The sequence below is a fragment of the Apteryx rowi genome, unplaced genomic scaffold (genome assembly GCF_003343035.1).
Source record: "Apteryx rowi isolate R43461 unplaced genomic scaffold, aptRow1 scaffold_262, whole genome shotgun sequence".
Taxonomy (NCBI): domain Eukaryota; kingdom Metazoa; phylum Chordata; class Aves; order Apterygiformes; family Apterygidae; genus Apteryx; species Apteryx rowi.
The window spans coordinates 271,321-293,370 of NW_020448997.1; the positions used below are offsets into that span (position 1 = coordinate 271,321).

Consider the following 22,050-nt stretch of genomic DNA (forward strand, 5'->3'; position numbering starts at 1 on the left):
TTTTGTCTGGAAAGCTTTTAATAATATTCCACACAAATGCAAGTTCAATGCTAGCATGTCCACTAGCATAAAATTTTAGAGTTCTTATTACATGGAATATTTGAATTACTTTTAACTTCAAGACATGAGTGTACATGCTTCTAAATATTCCTCATGAATATCAACTGCAGCATAGGTGAACCTACTGTATTTATTCTAATGCAAGTAGGATTTAAAGAAGTTAGTAAATAAAAGGATACTAATAGACTTTATGCTAGCAGTATTATATTGATCCAGGGATTAAGTTACAGGTTTTATTTTTTGTAATGCTCTTATGTTATTATCAATACACTGTAGTGAAAAAGGATTATTCTATGAAAGTCAGTCCGCATTCAGAACATGGAGGTGCCTCAGAAGTTTAAAACTCAGTCTTGCTACACATGCTTCACATTAAGAGCTGCATTACTCCAACTACCGTGTATACTCACACAGGGTGGGGGGCGTGCTCCTTCCTGTCTTCATTTTCTAAAACGGACTTTAAAAAAACAGCGTAAGATATTGCGTGTAATTTGTCAGTCAAGAATATCAGATGGTATTTAATGGAGAGAAACATCACTTTATAGTTAGACTTGATTAAATTTTGGAATATTATGATGGGACGTACCATTATGGATTGTTCAGCTGCACAGCTCAATTTAACCCCTTAGGCATCCAGTTCAATATGTTAAAATTTAATTTTGTAAAAGAAGATGATTTTCTCATTTTTCCAACTCAAAATAGCTAAAATGCTTTTTTTTTCCCCCGGCTTAAATCAAATCACAGAGAAGGCTGAGTTACGTTAAAATGAATTTAAGTATCTGTTAAATGCCATTGTTTAAAAAGCTTGATTTGAGACAATATTCCTTTTAGAAAATTAAATACTGTATATTCAGATTTTTGGACAAGCAGTAAACAGTGTGACTGACAAGGCTAGAGATTTAGTACCACTGCTAAACACAAATCTACACTTAAAAAAACCCAAAAATCCCAAGCACAACAAAAATACCACTGCATGTAAAAGTGGGGAAGGGGGCAAGAAACTAGTGTTCTAAAGGTCAATATTGGTTTCTTTTTCGGCAGAATGATTACCCCAAGACATGAATACTGAAATTAAAAATAGCAAATATATAATCATTTACCTCTCTGATCAAAACCGTCAGTTAACTTCCCTAAGCTGTACACTGCATTACACACTCCATTACAGAGGATGTTTATGCACCACAGTCATTTCTCACAGGTAGAGAATACTCCATGAAAATAGATACAAACAAACCCTATAATTATAAAGTGGCGCAGGTAAATTCTAGACCAAAACACTATTTAAACATGATCAAATAACTCAGCAGTATTCATGCAAACTTACAGGTTTATATCAAAAGACTTATCCTAAAAAAACAGGAGAAGAATTTATAGTATCTACCCTACTTGTATCTGTCCTACAGCAGCTGCTGAAATCGCAAAAGCAGCAGCCAAACCTAACTTTCTACAGCTCTTCGTCCACCCTACTTCTCATAATAGAGATAGGGAAACAAGTTCTTATAAACAAAAATAATTGATCCAAAGTGCTTTCCTGAAGTTAAAAAAAAAATACCAGAGTGAACTATTATAAAACTTATTATAAATATATTTATTTGATCATAAAGTACCGTAAGTCATTATCAGGCCAATTGTTGAAATTATTCATCCTTCATAAAATATGGAGGGTTTTATTTTCTAGAATGCAACATTTTAAAGAGGGGCAAAGAATGGGTATCTTTTTTAAAATAAATAAATTTATAATAGAACAAAACCAACATTTCCCATTTTACCCATGCACAGCTGAAGAATAGACAAACATGCTGTGTGTATTTTGATCTAGGCTTTTAGGGAATATAGTAAGTGACTGGAAAATAAAGTACAATCAAAGAGAACCATAATGACTTTTTATATTTCTCTACATTCGGTTACCCTTGAACACATTCTGAGCTGCACTGGTTGCTGCTGTTGACGCGGCATTTGCTGCAGCAGTTTGTACAGTTTTGTTGGACATCACTCCTGTTGCGAACTCCTGCTGCGCCTTCTCAAAGCTAGCACCAGTCGTGCGGTAGAGACCATGCACCTAGGGAGGTGGGGAAGCAATGAGAAAAGCGTACGAAGCCTTCCACCTCTTGGCAGAGCAATAACAAAGTCTAAACAAAGCAGAACGGTGTGGTGGGGAAATGTGGTTTGCTCACTTGCTTGGGAGAATCGGGAAATGAGTAAATGGCTTTTTTTTCCACAAACCCTACAGCTTTGATTCCCCTGCTGCAGGCGCAGTTTGGCTGTAGCAGTACCCGCGTTTTTTTGCAAGTTCAGGGGGTTCTCATAGGTCTTTCCAAAAATGGGTGTGGTATCTACTGTCCAAAACAACACAGTTAAACACACAAACAGGCAGCATCCTCAGCACAGCACAGGGCCATAGCTGCTTGCAAAAGCTTTTTCTGTCTCAATTTGTATACAATTTGGCCTACTCATTGAAGAGTTAATAAGTGCATGCTAAAAGAAATGGCAGGGAACAAAATCAAAAAAGTATTTTTTGAATCCACTGTGTCAATAATCTGGTTAACTTTTTTCTACACCAATTCTTTAGACACATTTTAATGTCTCTAAGATTTACATGTCTGCAAGAACCTATTAAGCTAAGCTATGACTGAATATTAAAAAGGATAAGATGTCCTAAAAATACAGATACATATCTGCTAAACTACTGTGATGACCAATAGCTCTGCAAAATAGCAGAGATATTAAACAATATGGCTTATAATATCTAGTACATAAAAGTAAACCCTGAGTAACTTCCAATTATCTCAGTATTAAAATTAAAATGCTATTTCTGATCTGTAGACAATTAAATAGCTAACAATAAAATTGTAAATCATATTGCAAAGACACTTTCATTCAACTGTACCAGGAAAAGTAATGTAACTTTTTTCTTTTCTATAAATGTGACTGTTTCTCATCCATAAAGATACACCTGCTCATATGTGAGCATGCAGGTTTTCCAAAAAAATCCAGATGCATGTGGTAGAATGAGTGTGAGAAAAAATGTTCCACCATATATTTTTCTTGTTTGTTTCTTTTGTCTGCATCTGAGTATTTACGCAGAAAGCAAATAAGGAGACAGAAGATCTCCAGGATATACTTAAAATTTCATGCTAACTTTAACTTAGGAATCAGGTAGAATTATTAGAATTGTCAGCACATGATCATAGGATTACAGTAACATTTAATCAAAACAACATCAAAATGTTACTAGCATGTTAGTATCTAAACTTAGGCCTTCTGGCTGGAAATTCACAAACAGGAAGCAAGGGCAAAAAGCATCCTTCTCTGAAGTTTTATGCTATGCAATCATCAACCTGACAATATGTTAAACAATATAAGCAGAGAAATAAACATGCATTTCCCAGGTGCCAGGCATCTCCATTTTCTATTGACCTTAATGGGAATGATTTTGATAAGAGCTGAAACTTAGCAATCGTTTGAATTAAGCTGTGCTTCACTCAGCCTGAGGAATTGCTACAGATTTGAAAATTACAACCTGGGTATTTCGTAGCTCATGCATTCTCCTATACTTTCAGTGTGGGCTTACCTCCCAGCTTCTCTTGCCCCATGCTACTCTTTCACATTTCAATTTGCAGAAAGTAAGTGCATTGTAAACACAGTGTTTCCTAAGTCTAACACAGTATAAGCAAAAAAGTACTATGAAAACACAGTTGTTAATATGTAAGACAGAGCTGTAAAAGACTCCCATAATATCTTTTAATTCCCATTAGTTTGTGAGAGAGAACCTCTCTCAAGCAGGATAGTACAATCTAGATCAAACACAGGAAACAGAAGTGTGGAATAACAAGTAACTTACCTTTTTAAACATAACTAATGAGATAACAGCAGATGCTGTGAAAAGTGCAGCTATGATTATCATCATAATGCCAACAGGGATACTCTTATTAAGACCAGTAAGAGATGAAATCCACCCACTGAAGGAAAAAAAAAAGAAAAAAAAGGCACGCTTTAGCAGCACAGCACATGAACTGTTCAACCACAGGTATCCACCAGCTTTACAGCCTCCTGGTTCTAATCAACTTGGAGTATTTTGAAAGAAAAAGTCATGGAAGTTATAAAAGAGCACATTTCTATTTTATAATAAGCTTTTCGAACTTCGATTCTATTTTCCCAATGTATACAGTGAAACTATAGGCAAAAGCTTGAGAAAGATGATTATCCTTGAGCAGAGTGGTGAAGAAATGAGAGAGAGAGAGAGAGAGGGAGACAGAGAGAGAGAGGGAGAAGATACTAGTAGAGCAATCTCTACTTTAGACATTTCCCCATTCTTAAAAATCTTAACACCAACATAAAACTATAATAGCAAACGTGAAACCACAAAAACAGCAAATTCAACATTACCTTAAGAAAAACACAACCCTAAGAGGGCAAAGATTCTGAAATTAGCATCTTTGGATGATCCGCCTCCTTATCCTACCCCTTTGAAAAGCACACTCCACATACTTGAAGAGTTGCCCTTCTAAAACTACCTTACTATTTTGTTCATGTCAATCAAGAGGTATCTATTGAAAAGCAAAACACTGGGCTTGACAGCAAAAATAATAGTACAGGATTTTTCCTTACATTCCAGTTCTAAACCAATACTGTTTTGCCTAACTTGCATACATTTGGAGGTTAGCTGCAAAAAACACACATACACAGAAATGTCATTACTCAGCTACACAAATGCCAGGCATAGCTCTCTGTACTATCAGTTGTTTACGTGCTTTTAGTTAATTCAAATTCATTGACCTTTTTTGCAAGAGTGGTGAAAATGATTCCAAACTTTTCTTATGTTTCTTATCATTCCAAGTTTTTCCTTGTAAAATCTAAATATTAGACCCTGAAGTGTCAAATAGAAACTGTATTTCAAGTAAAAGTAACTTACTATGCTTTGCTTTATGGAAACCAATTTTTAACTTATAAGCATCAAAAAGAAAAATCAACTATTACAAAATAAGGAGGTGATTCAGATAAAGAGCCTAGCTTTCAAATAATATTAACTTAAATGAAAGATATACCACTATATTCAGCTGAATACAGTGTCCACTCGTTCTTCAAATTTTAGCCAGAAATTTCACTGGTAAGTATATTAATATTATAATTACAAATAACTAATAATAATAAGAGAATAATATACAGTATATTATTACCACCTAAATTATTCTCATTTTCTCTTAGTTTTATTACATCTTTATTCTAAATATAGAGCAAATAACATCTCCACATACCACAGAAATAGAGGAGGTAATGTATAAAAGACTAGTTCAAAGTGGCTTACATCAAAGGATAAAATTTTGACCAGTTATTAAACAGAAGTACCACACGCTCTGGATATCTTTCACCCACTTTTCCCAATTAATTAGGAACAATCTAAGAATGCTTTTTTGAGTGCTAAATACAACAATTCCAGTGACACAAGATTTTATTGAAAAAAACAAAACAAAACACAGACTCCATGCAGTTTCTGTATCAAATAGGAGGTTTGGGTTTTGGGTTTTTTTTTTAGATACTACAAAGCTACAGAAAGCAGAATACTCACCAGTTTCCCCACCGCTGGAATCCTGCAGCTTGAAGTACATGTACAGCAAACTGACAGATATATACAAAGAAGAACACAAAGAATCTGAATGAACTGTCACTCCTGAAAGAGGAGAAAAAAAAATTAAAACCACCAGGAAATTAATGCCTTTTGACAAATACTGTAGTACCAATGTAAAATATTCCTGTGGTATGAATTAGAGGATGTGGTATGAATTAGAGGAAACATGGTTTAATTTATTGACAGTGACTTGAAATATCAGGCATTAATTCTGTGGTTTTGTAAAGTGTTTATTACAAGAACTGCTTCTTCCATAATACAGTATTTTTGTCTCCTGCATCTCTAACAGAGGTGAGAAAAGCAACAATATACTATTCCTTAGTGTGCATCATAACGTTCTGTTCCGAACATAGCTGGGTTTTATATGACTAACTGTGTAAGTTTTGCTACAGTGCTTGAAGAATAGAAGTCTGTTCTATTTTCAGGCTGACGTTTACAGCACTGTCAGTGTGGGTAGAAATTCTTTTACTAGTGAAAGGAAATAAAATCTAATATAGAATTATTAAAACATAATGCAGATCAGAATACTGAAGCAGCTGTTCTTTAAAAGCAAAATATACAAAATATGCTGGCTGTTCAAATTACTAAAATGCCAGCTTGACAGAGACTGGAAACGTTAAAGTCAGTCAGATTATCTAAAATAAATGCACAAGCAAAACTTGTAATAAAGACTTCAACTTATTATTATCAAAACTAATAATTACGTGGTATGCTTGCTGCCAAAGTTCTAAAGAAAGTAAAAATCACTGAATTAGTTAAATCACAGATTAAGAACCTGGATCCAGATTTTGCCAGTAACAGTGCTTTTTGCAGAAGAGGGTTTCTTAATTTCTATTTATTCAACCTGTTCATTTCAATAACTATTTCATTTTCAGCTGAGAAACTGAATGAAAGTTGAAAATGAAAGCAGTAGTTTTCTTCTTCCAAACAATCAATATTCACTAAGAAAGGCTAACATCTGCTAGATCTAAAACCCTGAATGATAATGTAACACTGTGAACACCTCCTCCAACAAATCAGTTAATTCAGAAATAATCATTATATATAAAACAACACTATTAAAAGAGAATATGTAAGGCTTAAAACTAATTAATGAAAGCTACCATTTTAAAATGCTGGCGATTTTCTATATTTTCTATTGATCTCAATTTGCACCTACATTGTGATACAAGTCATGAACAAAATTTAGTCTAATAAAAAAAAAATCCTTTTCATATTTTAGCCATAAGAATATAAGAATTTAGCACATGAAACTATAAACTATGTAATTATTCAAAGATGTGTGGGTACAGCAATATATTCTTGGTTAGCAAAAAACCATCTAGTTTAGCCTAAAGGTTATGCTCAACTGCAATTAATGACTATCAATCTTTCTCAACAAAAATTAGTATATTTAAACTGAGTTTTCCAATATCCTGAATTCACTTCAATATTAAAATCAATCCACAAGAAATACTGTAAGAGTACAAGATTTTAGAATGTCCATATGCTAATTCTCACCAAAATGCTGAATTTAGCATGCAAACCAACCACAGTATTTCTAAACACAAAGATACTGCCCCTCAGGCTTGTGAAATCTGAGAAACGCAGATTCTAACAGCTGCAGAAAATACTGGAGTTTGATAGCTATATACCTGCTCTACTTGTTCTTAAGAATCTCAATCTATTGCAATAACAGACGCTGTAGGTTACTTAACAATGTAAAATTTTAGGTGTAGAGTTTTAGTAAGTTCATTCAGCAAACCAAACACGTAATAATACACCCTTAACTACTAACCTGCTCAGATTCTTGGCGTGATGGGATAGAGATTTAATGAGAATTTCCATTAAAAACATTATTAGCCCAATACAAAGTTAAATATTTCCTACAAATGTTATGTCAATTGCAGAAGCTATAAATATTTTAAATATTCCATGATATTCCTAAATGTTGCCATCTGTTTCAGATACAGCAATTGAACTAATGACAAATATACTACCTGTTTCTAATGGAATCATATTGAAGGATTATCATAAAGATAATTCAGCAAATTCTATTAGAAGATTAACGCATTTCAGCAAGTCGATATATACATACATTTTTTGATATCTTAAGCCAAGCTGAAGTTGTTACCTGAAAGCTCCATAAAGTGGTCTGTACCAGCAGACAAAAGAACAAGGAGTAAAAAGCAAGAACCACAGGATACTCAATCCAAAGTCAACCCCTCGTGTTGGATCAACATAAAACCAGGCCAAACATCCAAAGATATTAAGAAACAGTGTCATTGTATGGACTGTAGGACCAAAACCAAAAAAGAGTCTTGATTAAATTATGTTTATACAATAAATTATTTCAACTGTTAAAATAATACTCAAATAAATAGAGCATTGTAAAGAAAACATAGGCATGCTAACAATAAATCAATATCCTCTCTGCAATAAGCCAACTGATTTTTACACAGTTTCCTAACATTCAGGTAAAGTCAGAATACCTAAGTGAAAGTACTGAACAAGAAATTACAAAATATAATGAAAATAATATGAGGTATATGGTGAAGAAAAAAAACCTTTCACAAAAATAAAACATTTTCATTCTTAGGCATTTCCTAAGAGTGATTTCTAGCAAACGCTTGATGCCTAGGGCATCAACTAGCTAAAAAGAAAATTAAAATAATGTAAAAAAGGTTTCCACAGCTGCAGTAACTGAATTTTCTTGTACAGCAATTACTGGACACAGATATTTGCACTTTTTCAAAATCCAGGTTATCTTCTCTTACAACCAGGCAAGTTAAATAAATGTAAGACCTTACAGCCTTTTTATTACAATATGTAACTACTTGATTTTGCTTAGAGAAAAGTTTACAAATGATATAAAGACACCATAAAATTATCACTGTACACATTCTAATTTAAAAGGAAATATTTCAGAAATAGCCTTTTAGATAAAAGCTCTTTGTCTTACACGGAAAAAAGCCGAAGAACTACTTAGTAACAATGTTTCTCAGTAAAACAAAATCCATGAGGAGCTGTTCTAGAACCCTAAATTCATATGGCATATTCAAATATTTCTTAGACCAATGGTCTTTAAAATCTTCCTCTTCAGTACTTAAGTCTTAGGCCAATACTGGCATTTTCTCATTGGCAGATCATATTAGAGGTTAACTATTTAAGTTCTGCTGAAGAAAATGCACTGGCATTATGACTTCGCAGTTAATTTCAAATATATTTCTCTCTTAACAATAGCAAGAAACGCTGCAACTACAATTTTCATGCTATCTGGCACAGTGGTTAGTTCTGCCAGACACTTAAAAGATGAAAATGAATTTCTCTTTCAGTTCAGCAATACCTAGCGATTCACGAGCGATTTTGTTGTCTCAAGGACAGTTTCTGTCCTTGTGGACCAGGATAAAGTACATTATTTATAGTTAAGAGTGCAAAAACAGTTCCTTGCACCAGTGATGATTTATTTATTTATTTAAAGTTCAGAGAAACATTTTAGTCATTCAAAGTTATAAGTTCTCACAGCTCATGCTCTTCCTTACAGCTTTACTTATTTATTGCTTCTCAGAGAAATATAGAAAAGCTAGGTAGCATAAAGAGTTCACAACAAAAAATAAATGAAGTCTTGTTTTTGTGCATACATTCAAATTCTCCCTTATCCACACTGCTTTTACTAGAAGGGAAGGTTAATAAAAGAGCTGGTAAGTTTATGTAACATACAAAGATTCTGAAAAAGGCTCTTCAAAGTTTTTTTCTTCCCTCTCAACTAGTACTTAAATAAACCCTAAATCATCTTACTGGAAAAAAAAACTTAAATTAAAATGCCCACATCTTTACACGAAGGGCTGAAGGAACTCAAAACACTTTTCCCTCAAAGAAATCACATCCCCCTGTAAGAATCGTCAGAAACAGAAAACTTTGTGCTTTTTAAATAAAGAGTGTTTAATGCATTTAAATAGTTTAGTATTGTTCCGAGAAGTTAGCACAGCAACTCGTTTCAGAGATTTTGTGTGCATGCATCACGAAGTACAACACAGGATACAAATCCAAATCCCTACCTTTCTTTGATAAATAAGAGAAAGTTTACTGAGTGGTACTTATTTTTTATTCCAGTCATTACCGGAAAAAGGAAGACCCCCATTGATTACTAGAAAGGTCCAGCGTCTGGTGGAATCTGAGCTTTCAGATAGGCTATACTCTTTGCAATTGCACAGATAACAGGACAAGTTTTAAGAGAGTACTATCAGTGCGGAAGAGGGTTGAAACAATGTTACACATGTCACTGATACTTATTAGCACAATAAAACTGGTAACATAGTGGTCTACTTCAGTACTTCAATGGTGTTAGAAGGAATCTCAACTGCAAAAAGACACAGGACTTCATCGACAGTTCTCTCTTCCCTCCACTCTCCTTTCTCTAACTCTTGCAAGCTACAGAAGCATTCGTTCTCTGAGCCAGCGGATTCACTAAGTGACCTATATAAACTTTCCCATTAAATGAAAAGACAGATGTTTTTATGTTCAGGGTAACAGTTTTAAGTATCTTCCTCCTATTTGTGTCTTCAAATTCAAGTGTGATAGAAGTTATTACAAGATAATGACTACCTGAGGGCTGAAATGAATCAAGGCTTGGGTAGACCTCTGTATCACAGAACACCTATACAACAATAACTTCAATGAACCAGCACAGCTAGAGCAATGCAGTACTCAGCGTGAAGTGACCTAAGAATGCCTTTTTCCAGTTTAGCTGAGGAAGCAGGTGAGTTTAAAAAAGAGCACTTATGCCAGAATAAGAGTGAACAATGAAAAATTATATTGGTTTAATAAAATATTCAGACTCACAACCTCATTTTTATTAGTGGAACTTCCTATTATAGAAGAATCCTACTTAGATACACATTCTCCATCTTAATTAACTATGTTTTAGCACCCATTAGTGTTTGAAAGTGAGTTCTGGATAAAGACCACAAGCTGCACTGATGCTGTCTATTTGACATCTACATTATTGAGATTATTTTGCAGTCCCACTTGGGACTGTATGAAATAGATTTTTGTAATAAGGTTCATTTCAGTAATGTTTTGATGAGGCTGTTCTGAGGAAACCAAAGTCCTCATTAGGATACACTGAGAATGAGCTTTTTCCCAGGAATCAGCTGGACTGTCACCCTGTAGCAGAATGCCTCAACGGGAATGCAATGTCCCTAAAATGGAGAATTTTGCAGCCACACAGCAACTGGTAAGCGAGGAAAAAGCTGGTGAAGTTTGATTGCATACACCCTTGGGTCATATCAGAGTGGCTTCAGTTATAGTCTAGCTTTTGTTCCTTGTCTGTTCTGCTCTTTTTAATTTGCATGGGAGAGAGACATACACAGCGAGATGCAAACATTCCTCTGTTGACAAAAGGATGCAGGAACACGAGCACATTCTACCAAACACGTGAAGTTTTTTTTCTCTCTCTACCCAGTATATTAAGACTGCTGAAATATTGGACATAGTCCACACTGTCCAATTTTGGATGCTACACACTAAAAAACCCATAATAATACGGAGTGGATGAAATGACAAATCTACAAGACAGCAACAAAACAATCAGAAGTCTAGAAAAGATGACCTACAAAGAAAGGCTGAATAACTATGCTAATTTAGCTAAAAGAAGATGACTAAAGGGAAAAAATGTGTTCTCCATAAAAACAGTGGACAGAACAACAAAAATAAATTACAGCAAGGAAGAACTAAATTATATGCTAGGAAACATCTTCTAATGATAAGGATGGCAACATACTAGAATGGGCTGAGGCGGCGGGGAGCAGGGAGTTTACAATTATCCCTCCTTGGAGGCCCTCAAGAGCAGGCAAAACAAACATCTGCACAGATTGATACAGGTGCTACTGATCATTTCCTCAGACAGAAGGATGGATGAAACAAAACTCTTCTAAATGGAATAAATACCATAACAGTTGGTACCTTAGGTAGATTTTCATCAGAATCTATAGCTTAAGTCATTTGTCTTTAAAAATCTTTAAAAGTCTTGTTCACAGAAAAAGGGAAACACTCACAAACAATACAAAACAACAAATCCAAATGCCTCAAAATCTTTCCATGAGATTAAGCAGCTCTTCAGTTTTAACTCCAAAAAAGAAATATTCTTTGATAATCAGTACTGCTCATTTTGCATCTTATCAGGCTGTGGGAAAGTAATGGGAAAACACAGGCTTTTGGGCCAAAAATGTTTTTTGTCAGATGAAGGTCAACAGACATGGGACATTTCACTAGTAACAGCATACAAAGATCTCAAAAGCAGTGCTCAGGGCCACTGAGCCAGCAAAATTGCCATTCTATCCACAACCCACTAAAACAGCAATGGGTGGCAAAAACAAGACAGTACAGGAAAGCTCCACTGGTAGCTGACAGAAACCATTGCTCTTTGATTGTTGTAGTTCACAAACACATGAGAGCACTCAGTCAGTTAAAAAGAAAAGGCGGTCTCAGGAGAAAAAAAAATCTGTGCAGAGAGAAAACCACATGAAGGAATTAGACCATTCTAACTTCTGATACCAACAGAGAAAAGGTGGAGAAATTCACTGGGACTGGAATACAAGCAGACCTCTATTTTCATACAATAAAGAGTTTATTGATCCTATAAAAGATAAGAAGGTTTCCTCAGAAATGTAAAGACTAAGAATAAAGATTTTAGAATTGTTACTAATCAAGACAACACAGAAAAAATGAAATAGAAAGGTGTGTTCTTAGGGCTGCTAAAGAGGGACAGGAAAACTAACCTACTTTACAAAGCGCTGAGCAGCTGGAACTAGATTTATCTGAATGTCATTATCTTTATGGACCTCTAGGCCTTATAAGACCTAGGAAGTTCTGGAAGAGGAAATAAAATATAGAACAGAGCAACAAGCAGAAGCAGGTTGGTTTGCTGTGGTAATGGGTGCATCCATTAAGGAAGCACAGCCACTCTAATGAAGTATGAGCCAAACCATGTAGGTATATTCCTGAAAAAGAGGAGTCACGAGGACCGACTGAACAGCCAGCCCTAAGGCAGGGAGCTCTGTATTCAACCATTATCTTTAGCCTGCAATATTCTTCAGGCTTCCTCATTTCATTTTTTCTTTTCCTTTAATATGCCCTCTTCCTTCCTTCCTTAGTGATCCCTAAGTCAGAGATAGAGAATGAGGGCTAAAGAAGGAAAAGAACAAGGAGACTTGGTTAAAGTCTCAGTCTAGCTAGAAGAAAATCTGTCAGCTTAAAATGAAGGCAGAATTCTCATCTGTTTTGAAATACTATAACACCACTGGTTTCTTAATTTATTGCCATAAGAAGGGAAAAAAAGAAAAAGAGTATTAATACTCCAGTTCTCACTGCCCAGCTTCACTTTGTGTTTAAAACATACAGCACTTTTAGAACTCAGTCCTGCAAATGGCCAAAGTTATTAACTATTCTAAAACTTTGGAGTCCCTAATTTTAAACTTGATATAAATCTTAAATGTCTGTCAGATTTATGAGAGTGACTAATCCCACATTCTACAGTAGGACTTATTCAGTTACTTATTTAAAGATAGTGGATAAAGCTGTAGATAATGAGGTGAAATTCACTTGATTCAGTGCTGACTGCTCATTTTACATAATTCAAATATATGGTTCAATCACAACAATAAGATTACCAAATTAACAGGTAAAATATGAAGATTTGTTAAATCTGAAACCCTGAAAAAATACAGAAAAAGTATGAAATTCACATTCCCTTAGCAAACTAAAATATATATTAATGGCATCAAAACACCTAAACCTTTGGAATTTCCTCAGTCTCAGGGTACTTATTAAGCTCTCATCACACTAGACAAGACAGAAGAAACAGAGGTCATGGCATTTGTACATTTGATTCATCCAGCATTTTTCCTATCAAAACACGGCACCTAAATGAATGCAAAATTAACCCCTCAAAGACCGTTTAGAGCACTAGTGCTGTACAAAGAATAGTTATAACATGGACTGTTTCTTCTGCTAATTTATGTTATACTACTTATTTTTCTAAATAGAATAAAATGATATTAATTTGTAGACAAATGAACGTTGCACATTTTACACTCACAAGTCTCATAAATACTGTGAATTAGATTTCTTAATATATAAGCTGATTTTAAAAACAGTAAAATTATTTTTAAGGTAATAAATGCTCAGAGATTGTTTTAGAACAACAGGGATATTTAAACAGAAAACTACAATATGGTATAAGCCAAACTGCTTTAGGGTAATACTTTCCCCTTTCTTCCATCAAAGTCTCTATGAAATAATTCAATACTCTTAAAATTGAAGCTAACACAAAGATTTCACTTCAACATCTGACTTCTGGATTAAAAAAAACATTCCTCACTACAGATGTTGCAAAATTCAAATTAGCAGGCATGGATCATCAAGTTTGAATAGGCACTTTGCTTTTTGTTAAAAAATACTTACACATCCACAAATAGTACATAATCTTCACTGTCTTCTGGAATTCTACAGGAATGTCTACAGAAAAATCCTGATAGAAACATGGACCCACTGGAAAATTCTCAGGAAGAGGTGGCCAGTTATTTTTTCTACCTGCAAATCAGAAAAAAAGTTTATAATACTCTCTGTATTACTCTCTGTATGTTAGAAAGAGATATGCATTTGGACTTGTTATGGTTCAGTTCAAGGGTTTTTTTATGCACAAGTCTATAAATAATCTGGGCTACCAAAACTCAAGAGCTTTATCAGCAGTCCTCACACAATATTGAAAACAAGCTTCAGAAACAAAGTATGATGAAATGTAGGCAGATCAAGGAGAGCAGAGTATTCTACCTATGCAAAAGACTAAGCAGACATCATGTGAAAACAGGAGTCTTGCAAAAATCCCAGATTTGAAAAATGGCAGAAAAAAACAATTTCTCAGAGTTCCTTGACTCTTACGTGCCCACTTCCCTCAGTCCCCCCATGCTCTGTGGAACACAAAGACTGGGGTGTGAAAGACATTTTCTATATTCAGAATCCTCATATCTGTAACACCTAGATATCTCTAACACTTGGAACTGGTTCCCAATTTTACCATCAAAGCTTTGCTTAAAGGCACATAAGCCTGAAGAAAGACCTCTATTAAAATGGTCTCAACTACAATACAAAAAGATGCCCTACAGCATCAATATATTTTGATACAAAGTTGTGTGATAAAGCGAGGACACAACCAAAGACAACACAGTATCAGTCACCATGGATTTCCTGTACACTGATCTACTTATACGCTGGAGTATACATTCTGCTGAATGCAAGTCGTAACAAGCACAGTATTCAGAGATTCAGCTGAGACATACAACAGACCTTTACCATAGCATTTCAAATTCTGGATGCAATAGGTACATTAACCACCATATTGCAAAAGTGGAGCTAAACTAGAAGCTAATCTAAAGACATTTTTTTTGAAATTCTGACAAGCTTTTGCTTGCAATTTCTGCCTTCAACCATAGCTTTACTAGTAGTTCATCTGGTAAGAACAGAAAACTTTCACACCTAAAATACTTGCATTACTAAGTTACTTCTTTCCCCACTCAGACAAGATGAAGCTGACAGTTCTGTCCAAACAGGTCTAAAACACTGCTGTGTTTTCTTCCTCTCCTGATGGACCTTTTATCAATTTACCAAGCCATTTAGAAGAGGGAACTTAAGAGGGAGGATACAGAAGGTAACCAAGTCATATTCCCCTCCATATTAAAAACTACTTTGGGATTTCTTATATAAAAAATATCTGATAACAATTCAGATCTTTATTCTGCAATATATGGGGGTTCCTCTCAGCACTGACAGTTTCAGGGCAGAGTTATAGAAAAATTCAGATATGTTACAATAATTCAAGCTATTATGTAAGAATAGTATCTGATGTGCTTTTTTTCCTCCTCTTTGGCCCAGCTATCAAAATATTCAGCTAAGGCTGAAAGACAGCTTGGTGAGATGATTTGACATTAAAAACCATGTGCTCTTTCTCCAAATACTCTTTGGATACTCATATTCCAAGATCAGAGCTTATCTGAGCAAAGAGCTAGCTCAGAGTTATGTCATTCAACATAATGAGCTACCACCTCAAGGCTTATTAACAGAACTTCAGCAACACGCCTACACTATGAATGTGGACATTCCCAAACCAGCTTCATGCAAACACAGTAAGGATTTTTTCAGCCATGACCAAATGAACCAGCTAAAATAGGAAGCAGCACAGTTTAATCAGATCAAACACAACACTGTACTGGACGTGAGCTGAGAAGTCTGAAGGCACCAAACTGAGCAGACCTACCAGCTTGAATATCTTTGCATTGTAGTCCATTACATTCAGTCAAAGTATCATACATATGAAGCCAGACTCTTAAATTAAATGCAAATAGCTGGAGTTCTATTGCAAAAGACCCTCCCTTTCCAATCAAGACAGCTCTGTAGTGTTTCAAAAGGAGTTTGAAGGACCATGCAAAAGAAAAATATCAATTGGAAAAGAATATTGCTGTCCTCAGTCACAACATACAATTCCTGATTTGCAGCATCTTTTACACAGTCATTTGGTTAAAACTTAATTTCCTCTTTTAGGCTTTAAGAGCTCTCTCTTCTCTGTTCAGCCTTCCTAAAGAATCCTTTAGATTTAGATTTTCACACACTCCTCAAGTACTTTGATGTGAACAACTGCAACCTCATGATGATAGTAAATAAGCATTTTAGAGATCCTGAAACATGCATGGGGTAACAGAGTTATGTTCCTTAAGATACAGATGAATGGAAAAAAACAGTCCCTAAAGCCTGGAAGAGACAAGTAATCAATCCAGAACCGTCAATATAAGTTAGTGAAATTAGGTGAAGGGAAATATATGGAGATTGAAATGAAAACATGACAAAAGACAATCATTATCTGGGAGAAAAGACACAGAGATTTAATAAAAAGAATGAAAAGAATAAATACTGAGAAAATAAAAACGTTTTAATGAAGGCACAATACCCACCATGATTTTTCTCCTTAAAAGAAGAATAGTGATTCCCCATTCTCAGATATTAGCACCTGACTGGCAAGAAATTCCCTGAGATTTTGAATTCCTAAGCAATCATGCAATCTGAAATTTTACTATTGTATGTTACAATTTCGATATGAGCAAAGAAAAAGAAAATAACATGTGGAAATACAACTGTCTGAAGTTTAGGTACAAGTGAAAAGAGCACACAAAGTCAACCTTGTGCAAAGAGTTTTAGCGTGTTTGGGTTTTTTTTTTTCTGATTTCAGTCTGATTTCAGTTCAGTGATTTCAGTTCAGTTTTCCTTTTGAAAAGAAATATTCCCCATTGATCTATTTCTAGCAAAGTATCTTCAGTTAAGAGGATGCAAATCTTTTCATTCAAAAATTGCAGTGCAAAAACTAAGGGTGTTGAACAGCACACAACAGTTTTGGCAGAATGAGGCACTGATCTTGATTATCCAAAGTGTCATACGAAAAATTCATAACAGCTATACTTTTTCTGCTGTTTGCATAGAATGTGATGTCTATAACATAGAAAAAGATAAGAAAATGTTCCAAAACAGGAAATTTCTTCTACAGTTATAAATACTAACAGAATAGAAATCAGAGTTGTTACTCATGAAGTTACTTATAGTTCTTCTTTTCAAAATGGTCTATTTCTAGTCAATAGTATTACTTGGATTTTAACCAAGAATAAAAACAGCTGATAGCAGACAGTAACAAAGGCCACACTGAAATTTGCACTATGAAATCTTGCACAAGACAGACCAGTTTTTATTCACCTTATACACTGTTGCAAAGGACATAATAAATCTCTAGAAAACCCTCCGTGACCTGTTTTACACTGTGACTGTAAAACAAAAGCAGTTTCTAAGAAAAAGTTAAATTTCTACAATTTAAAAAAATATTTTTAATACATACCTCCCTGCTGATTGAGATTCTGCATTTCCCTTTCTCTGCGATCTAGTTCAGCTGCTTTTCTTTCTAGTTCTTCCTGGCGCTTCAGCAGTTCTGCCTGGGCCAAGGCATGCTCCTGAATAAAACAAGCATTGTTAGATATTGCTAAAAGTATAAACACAAAATAAATATTCTGAGTCTATTTTCTATAATTATGCATCTCCAGTGATGAATGAAGACTGACCTAATATTGCACGAATTCATGCGGTAACAGTATTCATTTTTCCAAATCATTAGGAAAGTTATGCTTTTTTATAAAAGGCACACTGTTCCAGAAGAGTGTTTATGTAATTATAATTAGAAGGAACCTACTGCCTGAAAGTTACAGACAAACCTTTGCAATTTGTGTGTAAGCAGGTGGTTCTTCTGTTGGTTTCATTATTGCTGGCTGGGTACTGGGTACATTAGGCATTTTCACATTTCCTGGAGGAGGCTAAAAAAACAAAAGACAGTTATAAGGAAATAGTCTCCTATTCTAATAAGCATTTTTTCATAATTCTGTAAGAACTAGTCCAGCTGTTTTAAAGGAAGCATTACAGATAAACTGAAAATCTGATACACTGCTTGCAGTATTTATGACATTTAGGAAGGAGAAGCTATTCTATGTTGCAGTGTTTTGTTTGTTTGTCTTTACATTGCACTGTTTGCCATATACACACATGGCATTTTATGAATCAGTATAAACAATCTAATTTTATTCAGACATGAATATGGATAAGGACAGTTACTGCTTATGAGAATTGCAGGATTTAATAGTGATCTGCCCACATTCTCAAACACAATGATATCATCTATTAATAATACCTTCTAGAGCTTTATACTTAACAAAGGTTTATATCACTTGGTTAACTAGAGAAACAATGTACCCTATTAAATTTCAAATTCAGCATCCATAATCTAATGCTTAACAATATCGGTATTTACTGTAATATCTAGTTTCAAGCACTACAGGCAATTCTGTGACTTGCTCATTATCTATGAGAATACAGCTTACAAGAAGTTTTTAGTACCTCACAGTTTTTTCAGGGGCTGTTTTAAACCTCTCCTGCTTATTTCTGTTTGCCATCTCCTCTGTATTCCTTTATCATATCTTTATCTTATCAAACCAAGGAAATAGCTACTGCACAGATTTAAAGTTGTCAACTGAGCTTTACCAAAGCAGATCAGATCAGTCTTGCTATGATCTTATTTTATTCTTAAATATGCTCAAGGGAAACCTACAATTCACATCTTTCTTTGTGTAGTGCTTGCAACATGAAAGACTTCCCTGTTCTGTGATCTTGTAAGACGGAGGACCATGTGTTGCTAACAAGGCTGAAATCAAGAGTAAAAATATGGAGAGAGGTGTGATGTTTTAAATATAAAGGCACCTCAAAACACAGCAGGAATCATAACTAAATACCACTGATTTGGCAAATGATGACCTGGCCCAGCTTATCTGCACCTCTTCCAACCATTTTTTGACATACACAAATGAAATACTCTGAGGCTGAAACATCATGCCTTAGAAAACTACACCTATATGTAACACTGCAGCGTATCTCCACAACATCAGCTATTTCCAGCATTTCAGAACTACCTTGCCACCTTATACATCAACTCCTAAGAGAATACAGAGATATTAGAAAGGTTTCATTCCTCAGAAATACTCACTGATTTACACTTTCATCTTAAAAATGCTTGCCCAGTATTCTAGGATGAAAATAGCTGAACTTGATTAGAGATAGTTACTACCTCTAATTCATATATTAGCACCTTCTATGTAAGAAAGAAAAACTCTTGTATGAGAACTCCTACAAAAACTAGACAACCATCAAGAGTCTTATCATCCTCTGTTTCAAACATAAGATACTTATGAGTCCTGCACGAAAATAACAAAAATCTGCTGAACAGAAACTCTGTGGCTTAAGCACCGTAAGCCAGAGCAATGCTACAAAAGCCAAAAAAATCTTACGTGAGGTCTGTGGCTGAAGTAACCACGGGTTTGAAAGCATAACTGATAAGCAGCTAGCTGCTAGACTAATGAGTGAGACTGCCTACAGGCCCCAGTAAAGACTCCATTAGCTTTTCACAGACACCTGTAATGGCATTTCAAGATGGACTGGCAGACTGGAAAATGTTCAAACAATGAATTTAAAGATGGTGAGCTCCTGAAGACACTTAGCCCAAACAGCCTGCAGTGCTGCTAATGACTGGAACACGCATATATGTGCTTAGGGAACAGACTTCCAGACTGTTTAGACCCCACTATGTGCTAGCTGACCATCCATCTACAGCGTTAGACTTGCTAAAAGATCCAGTGCCTAGAGTGTGTAAATAAGGCTGTGTGCTCCCTCGAAGAAGTGACACTAGAGCGGCGGACTGTAGCCAGGGGCTGTGCACCCTGGAACTCTAAGAAAGTCAAGAAGGGCCAGGGGATGAAATAATTACCACAGCTGTTAAGAAAAGTTATAAAGGCCATTGCCTCCAGAGGCCTCTGGCGGACTCCAGGGCCCAGGGACGACTCCTTCCCAACTGCTGGAGCACAGCCCGGTGCAGCCTGAGACTTGGAGGTCTCTCCACCCCAGGCCGATGGATGCAGCTGCTGCTTTCCTGTTTGCTCGTTCAGACATGAGCAAGGCTGAGCATGTTTCCTAGGGAGCCACACACATATGTACATGCCTGCCCACGCAGAGGACACTAACATGGCCAGCTATGCAAACTGCCACAGATAGGGCTCTACCTTTAACAACACTCAGATATAACACCACCAGAATTCACATAAAACAGACACAGGTACAGATGGCCAAGTCCCGTTCCTCCTCTGTGGCTGACATGATCGCAGTTCACTACTGAAAACGCATGTCCTCGCTTTCTAGATTCACAAGTGCACCCACATTCTCAGATGCCTCAAATATCTGCAGGGGCTCTCAGCCCATCTAATATCCTTGCCTGGATCCTGGACCTCCCACCTGATATATGGGTCTCCTCCTGCTCACCACCTAGTCCAGCTTGATGTATGCACTCACATGCTATCCTCACAAACATCCCCCCCACCTCACGGATCCCCTGAATATCAGCACAGGCTCTCAGCCTGCCTAATATCCATGCCTGGACTCTGGGCTCCCTTACTGAGCTTTGGTTGAGACTTTGAGTCTTTCCAGAGACAGTTTTTCCTTCTATTCACCAGCTAGTCCAGCTTGAAGTTTCCTAATGAATTACGCATACACACCCACACACATTGGATTAGGGAAAAACACACTGGTCCCTCCAGTTCCTGGCATCCCAGACACACAAACCCTATGACCTGCAGTCCCTCCAGTTGCTAGTGCTGAGACTGTCATGCACTCCAGTTGCTGGCACCACAGATGCACAAACCACTATCACCTGTGGTCTGACTCCAGTTGCTGGCATGTAATTCACTCAACTTAGTCTCTGCAGTTGCTGGCACCTAGACATTGCAGCACTCACATAGGATAGAGAGTGGAACTACACAGAAAGATAGTTAAAGAAGGATTTAAGAAGATCGGGGAGTCATCAGGCACAGGGCTCAGTGAGACAAGCATACTGACCAGCAGCTGCTTATGCATGACTGGCCTCTTTTATCCTTCTTCTTCTCTACTCCTCTCCCTTGTTCCTCCCTGATCCCCCTTTCTCCCCACCTTTTCCCCTTCTCCTAAACACTGCTGAAAAAGTTTTGTGTAGTACCCCAGGCCCCCCTCAAATATCCATAATACTCATGTTTGTCTAGTTTCCCCCTTCTTATCTAAGTCCAGGTTGACCCTCTTCAAAGTTATGCCTATAGTTTCTTAGCGGCCCATTAATTAACAGCTGAAGAGCTTAAGTCTTCATTATTGACTCTGTTATTGCTTGTCTATCAGGTTTGTGTCTCTGTATTTTTGTTCATCACTGTCCCTGTTACTTAATATTCCCTTTGAACTGAACCATAATGGAGATTTGCAACTGAAGGACAGTTTGGGGGAATTTGCATCATGCATCAATCATATCATCTTCTCCCCACATATTCACTATCTCATAAACCTACTGAAGACAGACAAATTTCTCCTTAAGATACATGCTTGCGCTTTTCTTTTTAAAAGGGGGTGGGGTGAGGGGAAATCTGCTCTTCATAGAGTTTTTATCTGCTTGCCTGGTATAGAACTTGTACTTTCCGGCCTCTTAAATCCTTGAATCCTTTTAAGAGCTTTTTCTGAAGTGAGTGTGATAGTCATGATTTTTACTCCTCTGGTATGAGGCCAACTGAGGTATGTTCTAACTGGGACTTAGCAGTTTCTCATTCTAGTTTCCTTAATGCTCACCAGGATACTGTTTAGTTCTGGCAATTTATTGCTTTTCTAGAGTCTGTTCCATTGCAGATTCAGTCTTAAGACATTTCCCCTGCTTTAATCACTTGTAAAGAAGCATTTCATTTATCTTTTTG

General features: G+C 36.1%; 1 protein-coding gene across 4 annotated transcripts in view; it reads right to left on the reverse strand.

Moving 5' to 3' along the window:
• Nucleotides 1–1,614: 1,614 nt before the first annotated feature.
• The window catches only part of SCAMP1 (secretory carrier membrane protein 1), a 39,868-nt gene continuing 19,432 nt past the window's right edge, over nucleotides 1,615–22,050 (reverse strand). For all 4 annotated transcript variants that reach the window (XM_026067781.1, XM_026067780.1, XM_026067782.1 and 1 more), the window contains 7 exons: nucleotides 17,965–18,063; nucleotides 17,595–17,706; nucleotides 14,126–14,254; nucleotides 7,797–7,956; nucleotides 5,624–5,725; nucleotides 3,899–4,016; nucleotides 1,615–2,116 (listed from right to left, as the gene is read on the reverse strand). In XM_026067781.1, coding sequence (XP_025923566.1) covers nucleotides 1,952–2,116; nucleotides 3,899–4,016; nucleotides 5,624–5,725; nucleotides 7,797–7,956; nucleotides 14,126–14,254; nucleotides 17,595–17,706; nucleotides 17,965–18,063 — 885 coding nt within the window. In that variant the 3' untranslated portion in view covers nucleotides 1,615–1,951. The remainder of the gene's footprint in view (nucleotides 2,117–3,898; nucleotides 4,017–5,623; nucleotides 5,726–7,796; nucleotides 7,957–14,125; nucleotides 14,255–17,594; nucleotides 17,707–17,964; nucleotides 18,064–22,050) is intronic.